The 16,663-nt window shown below is 41.1% G+C and overlaps 1 protein-coding gene across 1 annotated transcript; it reads left to right on the top strand.

The window, feature by feature from the left end:
* The first annotated feature begins 2,551 nt into the window (after window positions 1-2,551).
* Window positions 2,552-15,965, top strand: mknk2b (MAPK interacting serine/threonine kinase 2b). The gene is made up of 14 exons (XM_015000537.2): window positions 2,552-2,677; window positions 3,022-3,241; window positions 3,579-3,669; window positions 3,850-3,951; window positions 4,344-4,441; window positions 6,233-6,312; window positions 6,437-6,510; window positions 6,591-6,695; window positions 6,789-6,844; window positions 6,985-7,080; window positions 12,082-12,276; window positions 12,362-12,526; window positions 12,616-12,656; window positions 13,021-15,965. Exons 2-14 carry the CDS (start codon window positions 3,191-3,193, stop codon window positions 13,292-13,294), a joined length of 1,428 nt encoding a protein of 475 aa, XP_014856023.1. The 5' UTR covers window positions 2,552-2,677; window positions 3,022-3,190; the 3' UTR covers window positions 13,295-15,965.
* The last annotated feature ends 698 nt before the right edge of the window (window positions 15,966-16,663 follow it).

The raw sequence follows: 16,663 nt of genomic DNA, 5'->3' as shown, positions 1-16,663 counted from the left end.
CTTTAAATCTAGACTAAAACCCACATGTTTAGAGTTGCTTTTCAACAGTAATAAATGAAAGATTGACCAACATATCAAAAATTTATATTTTTTACTGGTTTTCTGAATTGTTGACTGTATGGTGTTTTTTATGACTTTGTATTTTTGTGTTTTTATGATGTAAAGCACTTTGAACTGCTTTGTTGCTGAATTTTCTATACAAATAAACTTGATCGATTGATTTAAATATTTGTTACAGAGAGCATTATTGCAACTTTAACTTTAGAATTGTTTATTTAAAACATATATGTTGCATACTATTTAAAAATAATATTTGTAAACACATCAGACTGTAGTCCAACGCTAATTTTCATCTTCCCATCCCTCGGTTTATTGGTTTTAACATATATCAAGTAACAAATTGTTATAGATATTCTATTTTAACTCTTTCCTTTTCTACAATTTCTGGCATTTGAAATCAAACCCAAGTGTTTTTATTATAGCAGCACTGCATAAATATATATTTCATACTTATTACAGTTGAAAAGATTTTCTGTCTTCCTTTTTTGAACAAAATATTACTTTTAAAATTTGTATTTTGCAGTTTGAAAGTAACAAAAGCAGCAATGCACATGCACCACATCTCTCTAAACTGTCCAAGCATAGTTCTCTGAAAAGAAGACCCCCGCCTTTTACGTCAGACACAGAGTTGTAGCCATCTGAAGGTATTCATGTGTCAGCCCATTCCTCCCCTGCTTGACCTGCAGTAACTCAGACTACGTCCCCACCCACTTCCAAGTGGGATCTTGTTTGTCTAAAAGCTTCGACTACATGATGTGCTTTTGGCTACGGAGAGTGAGCTGAAAGCTTGCGTAATGTTTTCTACCTTCAGGTTTATGTTTGAGGGGCAGAAGGTGAAAGGAGGAGGAGGAGCGAAGAGCCTTCAGTCACAAGACTATTGATAGCTAACAGCAAGCTATACAAGGTTTGACTAAGAAGCCATTGATGTTACACAGAACTGGACTGTGCTGCAACAATAAGAACCACATGGAGTCAGATACAGCCTATGGACAAAGCATGTGATCTGATGAGACAGTCAGACTTGTTGACAAAAATGTAGTATGTTCTCAAAAGGGTTTCGACCATATAAACAATGAATAGGAGGAGACCATTTACTTGCAGTACATCCAAAAACCAATGTGATATTATAGAAATACTGCATTAGCATGCCAACTGTGTGGTAATAATGCTGTGGCATCGCACAGTTAGCAGATGGTCCAGTTAGCAGGACCATCTCTGCAAATTCAGGCTTCTTGGATTTCTTTCAGTGTCACAGCCATGACACTTTGTCACCACCATCGTCAGAACAAGAGCTTCGTCAGACTACAAAACATGCACGTTTGCGTCACTACATCACAGAGGGCTTATCTGCAGCTGCTTGTTTACAAACCTCACTCTTGCACAATGTCATTTACATACTCACCAGTCACGTACTGCAGACGATGCACACATGTATGACAACTTTATTGCAGCGTATAATGAAGCAGAATATGTGTTTATTATTGCGTTATGTTGAGGTTTAAGCTCAAGATTTATCATATGAAAAACCACATTTTCAGGTGCATTCCAATGGGTTGGAGCTATGGCAATATTACAATATGTTGTATAGAGTCATAACACACATTTAAATTGTCTATGCTATGTAAAGATGATAAAGAATATATAATAAACCACATACCACCACATATTTACAAAGTGTTATAAAACAAAGCATAATTTACAAAAAATGTATTGTGTCAACTCAAACATGCTTTAAAGTATGTGTAATTCTGACAGCATAATCTGTCGTTACGTTATTAAATCAAACATTAAAATGATTGAAAACAATCTCTTCATAACATTGCATGAAGGAACGCATGTCTGCAATGAGGTGTGTGCATTGAGTCAGACGGGGATTTTTAGCCACATCAACTGAATATAAAAGTTGCAGCTACAAGTTGCAGCGCATATACATATTCCTAAGAAAATAAACAAGGTGGGTATATATATATATATATATATATATATATATATATATATATTGCACAGGGCCATGTTTTGTGTTTTCATTGGCGGAAGCATGTGATCTGATCCGTGTCGCGTCTGTCGACAAGTTGTACTCGGGGTGTCATTCCTTTGGTGTCCGTCTCGATTGAAAAGTCTTCACAAGAACAGTTGTACTGTGCCGACACGCACGTACTCACCATTTCCTTCCTCCACACACATCCCCTCGAAATGACTCTAAAGCAAAATAGAGCTCAGTGGCGAGCAATGCTGTCTCGTTATATACACTTTTCATTAAATACTCCTAGAAACGCATCCAAAGAGCTTAAATATTCAAATCTCAATCCTTGTCAAGCAACAAAAAATATATTCTTTCTTCGGTTCAAAGAGAGTGTTGTGAATATTAAAAATAAAGCGAAATGGAACCTTGCCAAGCATGTCCTTTTCTAGAAAGCACGTGACCCATCTCGTCCGTTGGAGTGGGAAGGAGGGAGGAGCCAACGGGAGGTTATAAAAGCACCCACGCTGTAGTTTTCCAGCCACCTTCCACGCACAAATTATCCGGCGAATATCCCCTTTAACTGCCCTCAGCGGCCGTTGGAGCAGTGGGTCAAACAACGACGCTAACACTGGAGCTATAAACATTAACAACGGAGTGAGTAAACCACACTTAACTTTATGTTATTTTTTGTTGCAAATGGCGACTTCAGTGTTCTGCTGGTCGACCGTTACAACCCTATGTTTTAACGGTTAAGTCGCGTGCGCTGCACCACCAACCCACAGCAGAAGTATGGGTTAGTTTAACGGTTGTTAACATCACCTTGCTTAAATTGTATTTGCCTACTTTGGCCGGCTAGCCCGTGTTACAGTTTTTCTGTATTTGAACGCTCGAATTGGATTTGGTGTACACACAGAACAAAAAGCTAGACCATGTTGGAGCTTGTGGTATTTTTGTTTCAAATGTTCCTTAATGTGGGTATGTTTGCCTTGTCCACGCAGGGCTCCCGTTTAACAACGCCACAGCGAGCGTACCAGCCAGCGCAGTGTCATCACTTGTGACTCTCTGAAACGACTCGGTTTCGGAGAAGTGCAAATTGATACACCGCTAAATAAAACCACTGCCGCCGCACATCCTCCAGGGAACAAAATCCCCCGAATCAGAGCAAAAATGGTGCAAAATAAGATTACCGAAGTCACTGGATTCCACCGCTCTTTCAAGGTGAGCCTTTTTTTTACAGCTTTGTTGTGGGAGACTGCAGTTTTTAATCGGAGCACGTATACGGCTTGTGTTAAAGGGGTGATCGTCTCGAGATATACACACCCGCACATGTTGCAAGCCCCCATCTTATTTCTGACAACTCACACTTTTGCAGGTTGCTTAAAGGTGCTTCAGCAACACGTATTAACAATGGGAATATCTACATTGGTCCTTAGCCAGGACTTCTGATTGTAATTTGACTTTATAGTTTGCCATATCAGTGATGAGTTACTGCTAATCTTTATTTAGAAGTTAATCAAGACAGTTTACAATAACAAGTATGTTTATGACTTCTCAGGGCCAAAATCCATTCGAATTGGAGGACTTCACCAAGAACGGGTCCCATCACATTGATTCTTCCTTTAATTTTGGTTCTGCCCCAAGACATGGTGAGTGTGCTCTGCTGAGGTTCTGAAAACTAAGTCTAAATCTGTACAAATCATAACAAATCTTTTGATCAATTGGTTAGAAAACATTCTTTCTGTAACTGTCTGCATCACATGCTCCAGATTTTATTCTCGTTTGTCTTGTCCTCGTTTACTCACGTGCTTAAAAATCTGTTTGGTTAGACATGCCTTCAAGCCAGCCTATTGACATTCCTGATGCCAAGAAGAGAAACAAGAAGAAAAAGCGTTGCCGAGCAACGGACAGTTTCTCTGGACGATTCGAGGGTAAAAATATTTCCTGTCCTTATATTATGGTAGTGTTTTAAAAACTCTTAAACATTATTAGAGGTGTTCTGTACATTGGTATCAGTCAAAGTTAGTCTTTTTTTTAAAGTATCAGTTATATAAGTAAAACTGGGTTGATATTGTATGCGTTTCAGAAGGGAGTTGGCCATGTGGTATTTATTTGTGCATATGACTGTGATTATGAGGTGTTTAACTGAAGCAGAGATGCAGTGTCAGCAGTGTGGTGGTTTCATTTTTCACAGTTTAGGGCAATACAAACAATGGTTAATATTGGTTATCAGCCATAGCAGCAATATTTATAACTCCATTTCCAAATCTTACATTTCTAGTCAATATAGTGTCATAATTTTTCTCTGCCGTTTGGTCCACAGATGTCTACAGACTCCAAGAAGAAGTATTAGGAGAGGGAGCGTATGCCAGAGTGCAGGCGTGCATCAGCCTGATCACCAACAAAGAATATGCTGTCAAGGTAAAGCATTGCTACTCATGACGCATAACTGGGATGTTTTTGAAAATGTTGCATCAGCCGTTTGTCTTCGGTGTGATCAGTAGATATGATTCTCTGAAAATGGAATGTTTCTTTGCCGCTTGCAAAAAGATTTGTGGGAAACCGCTGGAGGGAATTTGGAGATTTTAATAAAGTGGTATCTGTACTTCTTGTTTTTTTGTTTAGTTTGATTTTGAAGAAATTCCCACCTTGTAGCATGTTCCTGTTTAGCTTGAGATCAGACCTCTGCTGTGGATGTTTGCAGAGGCTTTTCTGTGCTGCCTCTGCACTGTTTTCAACTTGCAGCATTAGTTGCTGTTATCGGATACTTCCTCTCCCAGTTATAGTTTGAGCCTATCGGAGTGCTTGGCGGGATATACCCACCCCCTTTTTATTTTGCTCTTTTTGCCTACAGAGGACGCTCATAGTGAGAACATTATGTGCCATGAACTGTTCCAATACAAAACCCAGAGAGGAAGGAGGGGGTGGTGGGTGAGGGTTGTGACCTAGTGTGTTTACACTGCTTTGTTCTAACTCTGCGTAGCTTTTACTTTTTTTTCTCATGGTCTTCCAAAGACAAACTTAACTTTTCCTAACTTGCAGGAACTTTCTACTTTTCTTCTTGCTTGTAGATGTTTTTGGGGAGTGGGGTTGAACACTAAAAAAGCTGCTCTATAACTTCCTTCCATGTCATTGTCATAAACACTGAAGTGGTCGTGCACACCATGCGTAGTTACTGTCCTTGTTAAGTACAGGGTGGGTTGCTCTGTGCTCTGGGTGGGTGGCAGTTATGCAGGGAGGAGGAGGCATGAAGGTTGGTGGTTATTGGAGGTCTTCTGAGAAATGGAGGGGGTTCGGACTGCTCCTGCCAGATGTCCCGTCTCTCCCCTCCCCCTCCAGCCAGTGGATGTTTTGGGTTGGTTGTATGTGGTTTGTTGCAGGCGTCTGCAGCGTGTCTGGCTATAGGCTGAGGACAAAGGCTTTATATTGAAGTTACAATAGATGATGGTCTTAACTTGGTGAAGACTTTTTAAACAGTTTATTTTAATAAACTGCATGCAATCCATCAATTTAGTATTAATCTGGGTGTTTTGTTAACATTTAATTTTAGTCTAAATGCTTTTTTTGTTCTTTCAGGAGAGCATAGTTGTGTTTTTGCTGCTGACACGGACAGAATCGGTGAACAGGCACTGGTCTACTCGTGAGCCTCCTGTCTGTGCATTAATCCTTAACACACACTGCAGCTCTGGGCCCCTCTGGCCTTCAATACAATCAGTAATCCAGCTACCAGGAAGAGAGGCATGCGCAGCCTCCAAATCGGACAATAACCAACCAGGGCTGGAAATTTCAGGCCTTTTGCTCCGTCAGCAGTCTGTCTCTCTCTCCTGGGAGGGCGCTGTGCAGCTGTTGGCCTCGCTGTGGTGTTTCCAGACAGTTATTTTAAGAGTGCTTTCTGTTATTGTAAACAGTTTGGGATTAGGATCTGAGATCTTAGGAAAACTGCTGTGGCCCTTGAAGAACAGAGGTGATTCACAGGGGAGTGTGCGGTTGTGAAAGTTGTTCATTCCCAACCAACACATCTGAAAGTAGGATCAAATGTCATTGCAACAGTGCAATAAGTAGGATAAAAGTTAGTAGGCAGGAGTCAAGTAGTGTTCCCAAATATTTGGTTGGTGAAATTGGTCTAATTTGCACCAAACCAATATTCACAGAAGTTCCTAAATCATTTTTGTTGATGTTTTTATATTTAAAGCATGTTTTCTTCTGTTTCAGATGATTGAAAAAGGACCAGGTCACAGCCGCAGTCGTGTCTTCCGTGAGGTTGAGATGCTTTACCAGTGCCAGGGTCACAGGTATATTTTCATAATCTGTTGTTTTAAAATACACCTGGTAGTCACACCCCACCACAGGATACTTTTATGTTCATATACCTGGATAACTGATGTCATTTAAACATTTATTTTCATCGTTCTGCAGGAATATTCTGGAACTGGTGGAGTTCTTTGAAGAGGAAGACAAATTCTACCTGGTGTTTGAAAAGCTTAGAGGAGGTATGTTAACTTTTCTGCCGATAGTTCTGCTCCGTTATATTTTCCACAAGGCTAAACCATCATCTTTAACCTCATATTAGGGTCAGTCTTGGAGCAAATTCACAAGAGGCAGCACTTCAGCGAGCAGGAAGCCAGTGTTATTGTGCATGACATCGCCAGTGCTCTAGATTTCCTCCATAACAAAGGTAAGCCTACATGCAAACAGCAGTGATGAGTTTCTTCTGACAGACGAAACAGCCAGTGTAATAAAAAGTCTGATTTATTTAAATGTCTTTCAGGAATGGCCCACCGAGATCTGAAACCTGAAAACATTCTCTGTGAGAGTGCAGACAAGGTGACTTATCTGTCCACTTGGCTCAAAGGCCAGCACATGTGGCTGATAAATATAATTTATGACAACACTTCTTGTTTTTAACTATAGTGGAATGACAAAAACTGAAAAATGTTTTTTTTTTCTTTTATTTGTTTTGCCAGATTTCTCCAGTCAAGATCTGTGACTTTGACTTGGGCAGTGGGATCAAACTGAACAGTGACAGCTCGCCCATCTCTACTCCTGAACTCCTCACCCCTGTAAGTCCAGATTTTATAAACATTTTTCTGTAGAAACATTTATAAATCAGTCATTTTTCACACAAAAATGGTGTGATTTTTATTTTATGTCCTTGTTGGGGACGGGGAAGTTATTTCCAGACTGTAAAATGATATCTTTATCAAATCCAGCTGACTGATTAGTGGTTGAGCAATTCTCAGTGCAGAGCAATTCATGGATTGGGAGGAGAGATGCATTATGTGAGGTTATGATCGTACAGAGCAACGTTGTTTTCTTGGAAAGGCCTTGGATTGACTCCCAGATCCCCTCTTTATGAACCGCACTTTTCCGAAGTACGATGACTGTCTGCTGGGGGAAAACGCCCTCTGTTTGATGTCGGCGTCCTCTAGCTTATCAGTGGTAAATATTTAGCCTCGTGATTTCGGAGGTTATGAGTGTTTAACCCCCATGTTGTTCTAACAGGAAGCATCTCCTCTGAACTGTATCCAGAAAACGGTATTTGCGGTCCCTGGAATCAGAAAAGTTGAACTGGAGAGCTTTCCTCTGCTGTCAACATGCAGTGTGTTGGTGGGCTGAATAGACTGAACAGAGCAGGTGAAGGATATCATTCAGGCCTGCAGGAATGTGTTGGGAAGAGAGAGGGGGCTTTCTACATGTGTAACTGTAGCTTCTTTGCACCGACCTGAACTGTGTCATACTCTTTAAGCTCCTCGATGAACACTGTGTCGTATTTTGAGGCTCTGAGTGGATTTGAAATGATGCTTTGGATTGTAGGATTTCTTTTACAGACGAGTTGATCCCAAGGTTGGAACACTGTGTAATATCCTTGAGGATTTAACGGCACAAAAAAGGCAATATAACTTTTACAAGGCTATGTCCTGAGGCATGGATATGGAAAATACAAACTCTCATTTCCTTTCCTTCCTTCCTTCATGCGAGGAGGTACAAAATCATGCCTCTTCTGCACAAGTCTCCGCCCAGAAGCCCCAGCCGCACTCTGCCCTTTGTTTTTAATACAAAGGCTGTTCATGAGGCTTATTCTAGAAATTTTGGTCCTTCCCCCACCACCCAGCAACTGAGCAGTGATTGGCTGTAGCAGTGAGCAAAGGGGAGGGACAAATCCCCAGCCTGGTCATGCGCTGAAGCTTGTTTTTATTGCCTTGATCACTGGAACAATGTTATCTGATTGTCACTTCATTATTAGTTCTTGCACCCTGCCCCCTTTTAGTCACATTCCTACAGCTGCTGTTGCACAATAAGTGATCGTACATTTATTGCTGCTCCTGGTTGTAACTAGCTGTTCCCAAAGCCTTTTAAATTCAGTTCATGCTGGCAGCAGTTCCACTGACACTTATAAATTAAACGATCCTGGTCAAGGGAGAGAACACGAAGCTTCCTGTGGTTTAATTTAATACAAATCCTGATTTTGCTTAAAATGTTTTCAGTTAAAGAGAACAACTGGAGCATGCCAGCTCAAAATGCTCTTTTAATTCAAGGAACTGCTTTTGTTCCTTGTTACAGGTGCGCCTACATGACCGAACATGTTCTCAGCCAGTAAACCTCTTCAAGATAATCCTGTAGTTTACAAACAGCAGAGGTGTGTCGTCAGTGCTGCCAACATGGCCTGACTAGTCACATGGCTGGTGGAAAGCCCCAGGTTGCACTGCCTCCAAATGTAGCCGCAGAGTAGAAGATAACTGCAGCTTACAGGAAGGTTTAGAGGATGTTACTGTAAGTGAACAAGATGATTGCAACAGATGTGCAGGAAGAGTAAAGATTGTCCCAAAAAGATACTTTCTATCGAACTTTTAGTTTGCTGACATCTATATATTTTGTTAGACTGTTCGACCAGCCTGTTAAAGAGCTGACTTCTTTCCACTTAAGTATGTAGGAGCTAAAGCATCATTGTGGGGGTTTAACGGCGTTTTGGCCCAAATCCAGTGTGCTTGTCTGGGTAATGAGTCTCCCCAGACATGGTGGTGAAAAGGAGGGGGAGGGGATTTTGTGACAGAAGCAGCTTTGTTTGAGTTGAGGTTCCTGCGCAGTGAATTTTATTGCATAAGGAAGCCGGAGGTGTTGGCGACAGCTGGTATATGGTACTGGATACAATGAACGTCTGCTCAGTGTATGTAAACGTTGTTCGTCTTAAACAGGAAGGATATGTGGTGTTTCTATATGAAATGCAATGGGGGGTTTTTTTGTGTGTTTTTTTTTTTTATAAGTGATGCGAAGTCATCCTTTGACGTATACATCTTAATCCCCAACAATAAGCTTTAAAGCTTCGTCCTGGTGAACCGACGACCTGCTTCTCATCTCCTCTCCCAAACCACTTAAACATTTGACTTTTGTGTTGCAAGGTTATGTAACTAACCAGAGCTCAGCTTTGCCCCAGCTGGCTGAGCCAATCCTCTTCCACTGCTCTGCTGTTTGGCCTAATTTCTTCCCCAGTTACACAGTGAGGCAGAAACTTGGTTGTGTAAAGCTTTATGGTTGACCTAGAGTTCCCCACATTTGTTTCATGATGGGAGCAAAACCATTAAACTGAATCAGAATTTAAACATTTTATCAACATGACTGTCGCGCTGTGTAAAAATAGATTCTCTTCAGCCTTAACTCTTGTAGCCTTGAGGCAGTGTTGTGGTACTCGAGATCGGTCTTGGTCTCGAGTCCGGTCTTAAGACCGTTTTCTGATGGTCTCGGTCTCGTCTCGGACTCGACCGCATTTGGTCTCGGTCTTGTCTCGGTCTCGGGCTCTGAGGACTCGGCATTTTATTTCAAGACCAGTCGAGACCGCAACTGTGAAAATATCACTAAACGTGCAGCATACTGTCCAGTTTATTTGTTAACATCTTTGTTTTCAGTGGATGCAAAACTCACCGATTAAAATCCAAGGAACTACGCGTTTCTCCCCCTCCCGCTCCCCTCCCCACCTTTCACTCGCGCACGGCGCTGCTCCCTCCTCCCTCCTCCCCCTCCCTTCCCCACCTTTCACTCGCACGCGGCGCTCCAGGACATGCGCAGTGGTTTTGTCTCAGCGGCAGAAAATGTTTGTCTAATCGTCAGTAATATAATAGCGCTGCATAAATAGTAAGAAATCCGATGGCCAGAGCTAACTCAGCAGCGCTTCGTTTTCAGAGACGATGGGGACAACGTCTAACTATTTTCGTCACTTAGAAAAGTAGCTCAAAGAAGGTAAGCTCCGTTAACGTGATGTTAGCAAAGCTAGCTGTACAGAGACACATAAGAATTTGTGATGAAAAAAAGTCACTCTGCCTGAATTATTGTGCGGAGATGTTGACTGACTTGTCGCATATATAGGACAACGCTATGTCCAAAAGTCTGCAATATAGTGATGTGACATTCAGAAACAGTCGATTCTTCTCCACGGCTCTTTACTTATTAGATAGGACTGGAGTGTCACTCACTGAGAGCCGTTGTTCTATCAGATTACCATACACTGTCAGAATAGCATACGTGCAGTGAGTACCATGCCTGTGCATGCGCATTAAGAAGTCCGACCGTCAGAGGAGTTGTCAGTTCACCATATGCAGCAAGTTATGACGAAAATAAGTCATTAAATTGTTTTCAATTATAACTATATAGATATACATGTGTTGTCATGGTTGCAAAGTGTATTTAAAGCAGGTCTGGCTGCAGCTGGAGTCAGCTACAACACACGCCCGTGTAAAACTCACTTAACCGCTAAGTCAGGATGCCATACAACTGTTAATAACAGATCTACGTCATGATTCTATGTTCCTAGCATACATGCAGTGAGTACCATGCCAGCGCATGCACCTTAAGAAGTCCGACCGTCAGTGGAGTTGTCAGTTCAGCATATGCAACAAGTTATGACAAAAATAAGTCATTAAATTGTTTATAATATGACATAATATGATAACTAGATAGATATACATGCATTGTCGTGGTTTCAAAGTGTATTTAAAGTAGGTCTGGCTGCAGCTGGATGCCATACAACTGTTAATAACCAAGTGTATGATGATCTACGTCATCATTCTATGTTGCTGATTAAATAAAATCATATGGTAATGACAGCGTATGCATGTCTGAGCTAAGCGTACGACTATCTGACAACGTATGCTGATCTGACAGAACACCGTGAGTTCGTGTTAAGAGTATGACGATCTGACCTGACAGAACACCCGTTCTTTGTTCTAGTAATGCTCTGTGTACACTGCATCATTGTGTACCATGCCATGTACATACATTTAATTATGTATGTATGTAATTAAATGTACATACATTTAATTATGTACGTTGATATTTAAATTAACAAATAACTAAAACACAAGAACGAAAGAGCACGCAGAGCATGCACATTGCTCTTTGTTTTTGTTCAAAGTGGCAGCTGTAATGTCTGCCATGGTGTCAGACTACCTGGCTTCATGTACTGGGATAGAGAGTGAAAACAGTCCCGATGAGCGCCTTCTGTTTGGTTACTTCTTGTTTGTTGCTCCTTGGTCAGTGTTCATAGTTGAGTGTTATTTACCATCAGGGCATTGCCTCAATTGCTATGTTTAATGGTGCAACAGTGGTGGATTCTTATATGAGCAATATGGGCAAATTCCCAGGGTGCTATGTTTTTAGGGATGGCACGAGACCATCACACATTGTAACACAGAAATGGAATATTTAATATTGGTAAAATGTATTAAGTATTTAATATCTAGGTGTTTTTATGGGAATATGGATCTTTCAGATTATTCTGAGAAGCAATTTCGATCATATTTTACATTTTATTGTGTTATGTAGCGCGGGCCGCTGGTCTTGGTCTTGACTCGGTCTCGACTTTCCTCGGTCTTGGTCTTGGTCTTGACTTGGTCTCGGACCCTAAAAGTCTTGGTCTTGTCTCGGTCTCGATACACTCTGGTCTTGGTCTTGTCTTGGTCTCGGGTTAGGTGGTCTTGAACACAACACTGCCTTGAGGTATCAGCAAACACATCTCTGTTTCTGTTGGTTGTGATTTTCCGATGTTTATAAACATTGTTTTTCTCCCTCAGTGTGGCTCAGCAGAGTACATGGCACCTGAAGTAGTCGAGGCCTTCAGCGAAGAGGCTACAATATACGACAAGCGCTGCGACCTTTGGAGCCTTGGGGTCATCCTCTACATCATGCTGAGTGGTTATCCTCCCTTCGTGGGCCGATGTGGCGGCGACTGCGGATGGGAACTGGGAGAACCCTGTCACACCTGCCAGGTAACACTTTAACGCTTTAATTCTTTCACAACGTGAGACGAGTAAAAACAAAGATGGCTGACGGTGAATCTCTCTCCACCTGCAGAACACTTTGTTTGAAAGTATCCAGGAAGGAAAATACGAGTTCCCAGAGAAGGACTGGGCTCACATCTCCTCAAGTGCCAAAGACCTGATATCCAAACTTCTGGTTCGGGATGCCAAAAAACGACTGAGTGCCAGCCAGGTGCTGCAGCACCCTTGGGTTCAAGGGGTAAGCTCAGGCTGCATGTCTGCAAATGCATGGGAAGTTTGACCTTTGAACTTTATCACTAATCTAGTATTATGTCTCCTTCTTCATAGGGAGCATCTGACATTTTATCAACATCCATCATCCATCAGAGGTAAGACAACTTTAAAACTCCAACAGTAGGGCTGAAACGATTAATCTGATCAATTGATTATTGAAATAATCAACTAATTTAGTAGTCGAATAATTAACTCAATCAAGTTTATTTGTATAGCATATTTCAGGAATAATGCAGTTCAAAGTGCTTTAAATCATAAAAGTTAAAATAAAAAGTTGAATGAAAAATCTGTAGTGACAATTTTTTTTATCTGATTAATCATCAGAATAATTGATTACTAAAATAATCGTTTGTTTATTTTATAAATAAAATAAACAAAGCATCAATAACGCCTGCTTTGAAACATATTTTTCCTTTTAGCTTATTTGTTTTTTTTTTTTTTCTGATTTATTTCCTCCAGGAACAGCAGTGCCGTGGATTTAACATTCTTTGCCGACAAGGCCATGGCTGTAAACCGGCAGCTGGCCCAACAGGACGGCATGGAGGAGCAGCAGCAGCAGGAAGTCCCGCTGGTCGTCACTGCTAGCGGCTCCTCCATGCGCCTGTCGCCTCCATCCAACTCCAAGCTGGCCCGGCGCAGGCAGCGCAGCAGCCAGCTAAAGGGCGGCCCCGTCTCCGCTGCAGAGCTCTGCCAGCTCCTGGCTCCTCTCGTCATCGTGGGAGACTGCGCTTGAACTGTTTCATCCTGGAGTTCCTGAAACCTCATTTACAAGGACTTTCCAGGCTGGACTGCTCTGATTCCCCCTACTCCCCACCTCCCCAGTTTTGGCTCCTCCCTCTTTTTCCTCACGATCCGGCTTTGGCCCCGACCTGTGAAGACGGACGGCGCTTCCAGCCATCCCTCTAAATAATGCCTTCTACCTTTATGCAGCACTTCTGAAGCACAACTACACAGGGCCTGCATAATAGCACATTCAGGTTGGGGAGGAGGGCCAGTTCATGTTTTGGGAGAGTATTTTATTTTTTCTTCTTCATACAACTCAGTTTATAAGTCAGAACTTTAAGCTCAGACACCAAAGGACAACCTGTTGTGCTGCTCCCATGTTACAACTGGATCCACTGTGAATTAAGTTATCTGGAATGTTCTCTTTGCCTGTATGTACACGCATGAGCGGCCCATCTGCTGAAACATACAAGCTTATGCAATATGCCAATATGAAGGCTGTTCTGTCTGAAAAGGATTCTGTATCGGAGAGGCTGAACGGGCTGGAAGCCACTTCCTGTCTGTGCCTGGTGCAGCCCGTTCTGTGGCTAGAGACTGCTCAGATTTATTTTTTTTCCTCTCCATTCTCTCATTTGAGCTTCTGGAGCATGCACTCATCAGCCTGGTGGCCATGCACTTAATGGTTTAAGAGCAAAGAATGTTAATCGGTCCCTTTTCTGTCCATAATTCATAATGTGATCTGGCCATACATAACAAATTATCAGCAGCACTTGTTATTGGAGACATTCAGACCAGGTCTGATGGTATAAAAGTTGACAGTTTGCTAGTGTCTGGCCACCCAGTACAGACTTTTAGCTTGTTTTACTGGTGTGTTGGTTCAGGCTAATTTCAGATTCTCTTAAATGGCTTAGCAAGTGAAACTGGGTCAGTGTTACTTTCAGTGTAAGGAATCCACATGTCCCTTTTTTTTTTTCTACAAACAGATTTTGTATATATATATTTTTTTTCTGATGAAATTGTGCATTTGATATTTAACCTTAAATATTTTGCAAGTAAAGGTTAGAACTCCTTTAAGGGGTTTGAAAAAGCACATGGTCACTGTGAGCAGACTATCTTTTTGTTGTTTTTACCCCCATGAGATGCATCTAAAATTTCAACCTTTTTTTCCATTTTTTTGGGACATACACCCTTTCCGGAACAACAAAACTGCTTTACAAATAAAAAGCTGGTAATATTTTTCAGGAAAAATGTTTTTAAAAAAGGAAAAACATTCCACAAAAGAACAAAAAAACATTTGAAATTAGCTGTATTATGAGCTTATATTTTATCTTCTGACAACTCCACATTAATGTGCCACATTTTTATCTTTTAGATGAGTGTATTGTCTTTTTTTTAATCCTGGTGCTGTTCAGTTTAGATATAGCTCCAGAATTTGTCCTTTAATTTTTTTATGTTTTTTTAAGTTGAGAGTATGCTGTATGAGGTGAAATACACAAAGCTTGTTTAGTTGATCTGGAGCATTAATGACCAGTGAAGGCAAGTTTTTTTTTTCTTTTTTTAAACTTTTGTACGTGTGAAAGTTGGTAATTATTGTTCCGATTACGTGAAAGGTAATGGACTGGTGACGTCTCAGCGTTGAAGCCATTTCACCAAAGAAAGTGCAAGTTGTGACGATGAACATGTAATCCATCATGTAGCATTGAGACGTGAGGAGACTGCTATGTGTCCATGTCCTGTTAGCAGCGCAGCGGCGGTACTCTGGAAATGGTCTCAAAAAGGCCCCTTTATGCTGATAATAGGACACTGTAATAGTTCTAAATACCTTTCTACAGACACATCATTACGGGGTTTTATGTCTTATAATAAGACTTACTTGAAGTTTATATATGCAGCTGTTTCTTTTCCAGTGTTGGAAATTACTTTGCTATCAATCTTAAAGCATTAAGCTGATGAACCAGGCAATCTTTAGGGGTTTTGAAGATACCTATACATTTCAGTATTTTTTTTTTTTTGCCTTTTTTCTTCCTTTTGTAAGCTTCATCCAAGTTGTTCCCTATTTTCTGACTGGGCTGGAAACTTGTTAACGCACACACTTTGGCCACACTCTAATATCCTTACAGGTATAATTAAGGGTTTGGTTGGTCACGACCATTTCTAACATCTGTCTGGTGGCAGGTTTTGTTCTGGTCTGCCTTCTTGTTGGCAGGGAAAAAAGGGGGGGTTAATTAAATCTTGCAGCCTCTGTTTTTTTGTATCGTTTGTCAAAAGAAAAAAAGTGTTAAAATACAGTCATTCAAATGGACAGTATCACAAGTCTCCCCACAGTTTGAATGTAGCCCACAGGCCAGGTGTCTAAAAATCCAGCAACATAAATCACATGTTATAAACGGCTCCTCTTCATCGACATGAGCTTAGTCTGTTTATACTGATACAGTCTGCAATGGTTTTAGTCAACTGATGCCTAATTTTAACACTGAACAGCCCCAGGCCTATTGTGCTCAGGGGAAGAAATTTAAAGTATAAAAGTCCTTTAAGTACAAAACATTTGATTTAAAATAAGCACTTTACTGTACCATGTGAATGATTGCAGTTCACTCAAGGCAACATTTGACAGTTGCAACAGATTTTTGTATTGTTTTTCTAAAAAAAAAAAAAAAAGCAATAAAATGCTTTGAACTACATTCTGATCTTGTGTGCTTATATTCTCTTCTTCTACAACTCCATTAAAGAGTTCTGGCTTCCGGTACAGTTTGGGCTTTCTCCGTTTGACTCGGATTCTCTCCAGTCGATATTTGACCGGGCCAATCAGCGAACAGAAAGAGACGTTGTGAACGATGACGTCAATTTTCTCGCTGTTTTAGAACTATAGTCTGCCTGCAGTAATGGCAGCGGAATTCAGTCCTTGCTTCCAAATAATTATTTTATTGATTGTAATTAAATTAAAATCAACAGCCGCTTCGTTCGGATCGGCAGTTATATCTTCACAGAGGGTAACGTCGAACTGGCAAACGTAACCGAAACGTCCATAGTTATAATGTGACGTCAAACGTCAGTGCAGTTTAACTGACAGCCATATTGGCAGGGAGTTGCTATGACAACAATAAACAAATCACAACCAACTCTTTAAAGGCCCCAACATACACGGAGGTCTTGAAGTGCGCCTGTGTATGTTGGGGCCTTTACTTGATTACAGTTTTTGAGTACTCTACCCAGCTCTGTTTCATACTAAATATCAGTGATATTTGCTGTTGTACTTGCTGCCGAACTAGCAAAATTAGCCTAGTTAATGTAGCTTAAGCTTTGACGGACATGTAGCGTAGTAGGGCAGTGAAGCTCATCCATGTTGTACGCACTCTTCGTGTTTACTAGGTAGTTAGCT

This window comes from Poecilia mexicana, unplaced genomic scaffold (genome assembly GCF_051168715.1).
Source record: "Poecilia mexicana isolate PSO_F unplaced genomic scaffold, ASM5116871v1 scaffold_8, whole genome shotgun sequence".
NCBI classification, from domain to species: Eukaryota; Metazoa; Chordata; class Actinopteri; order Cyprinodontiformes; family Poeciliidae; genus Poecilia; species Poecilia mexicana.
The sequence above is the reverse complement of the archived record's forward strand: the minus strand, read 5'-3'. Positions and strand labels throughout refer to the sequence as shown.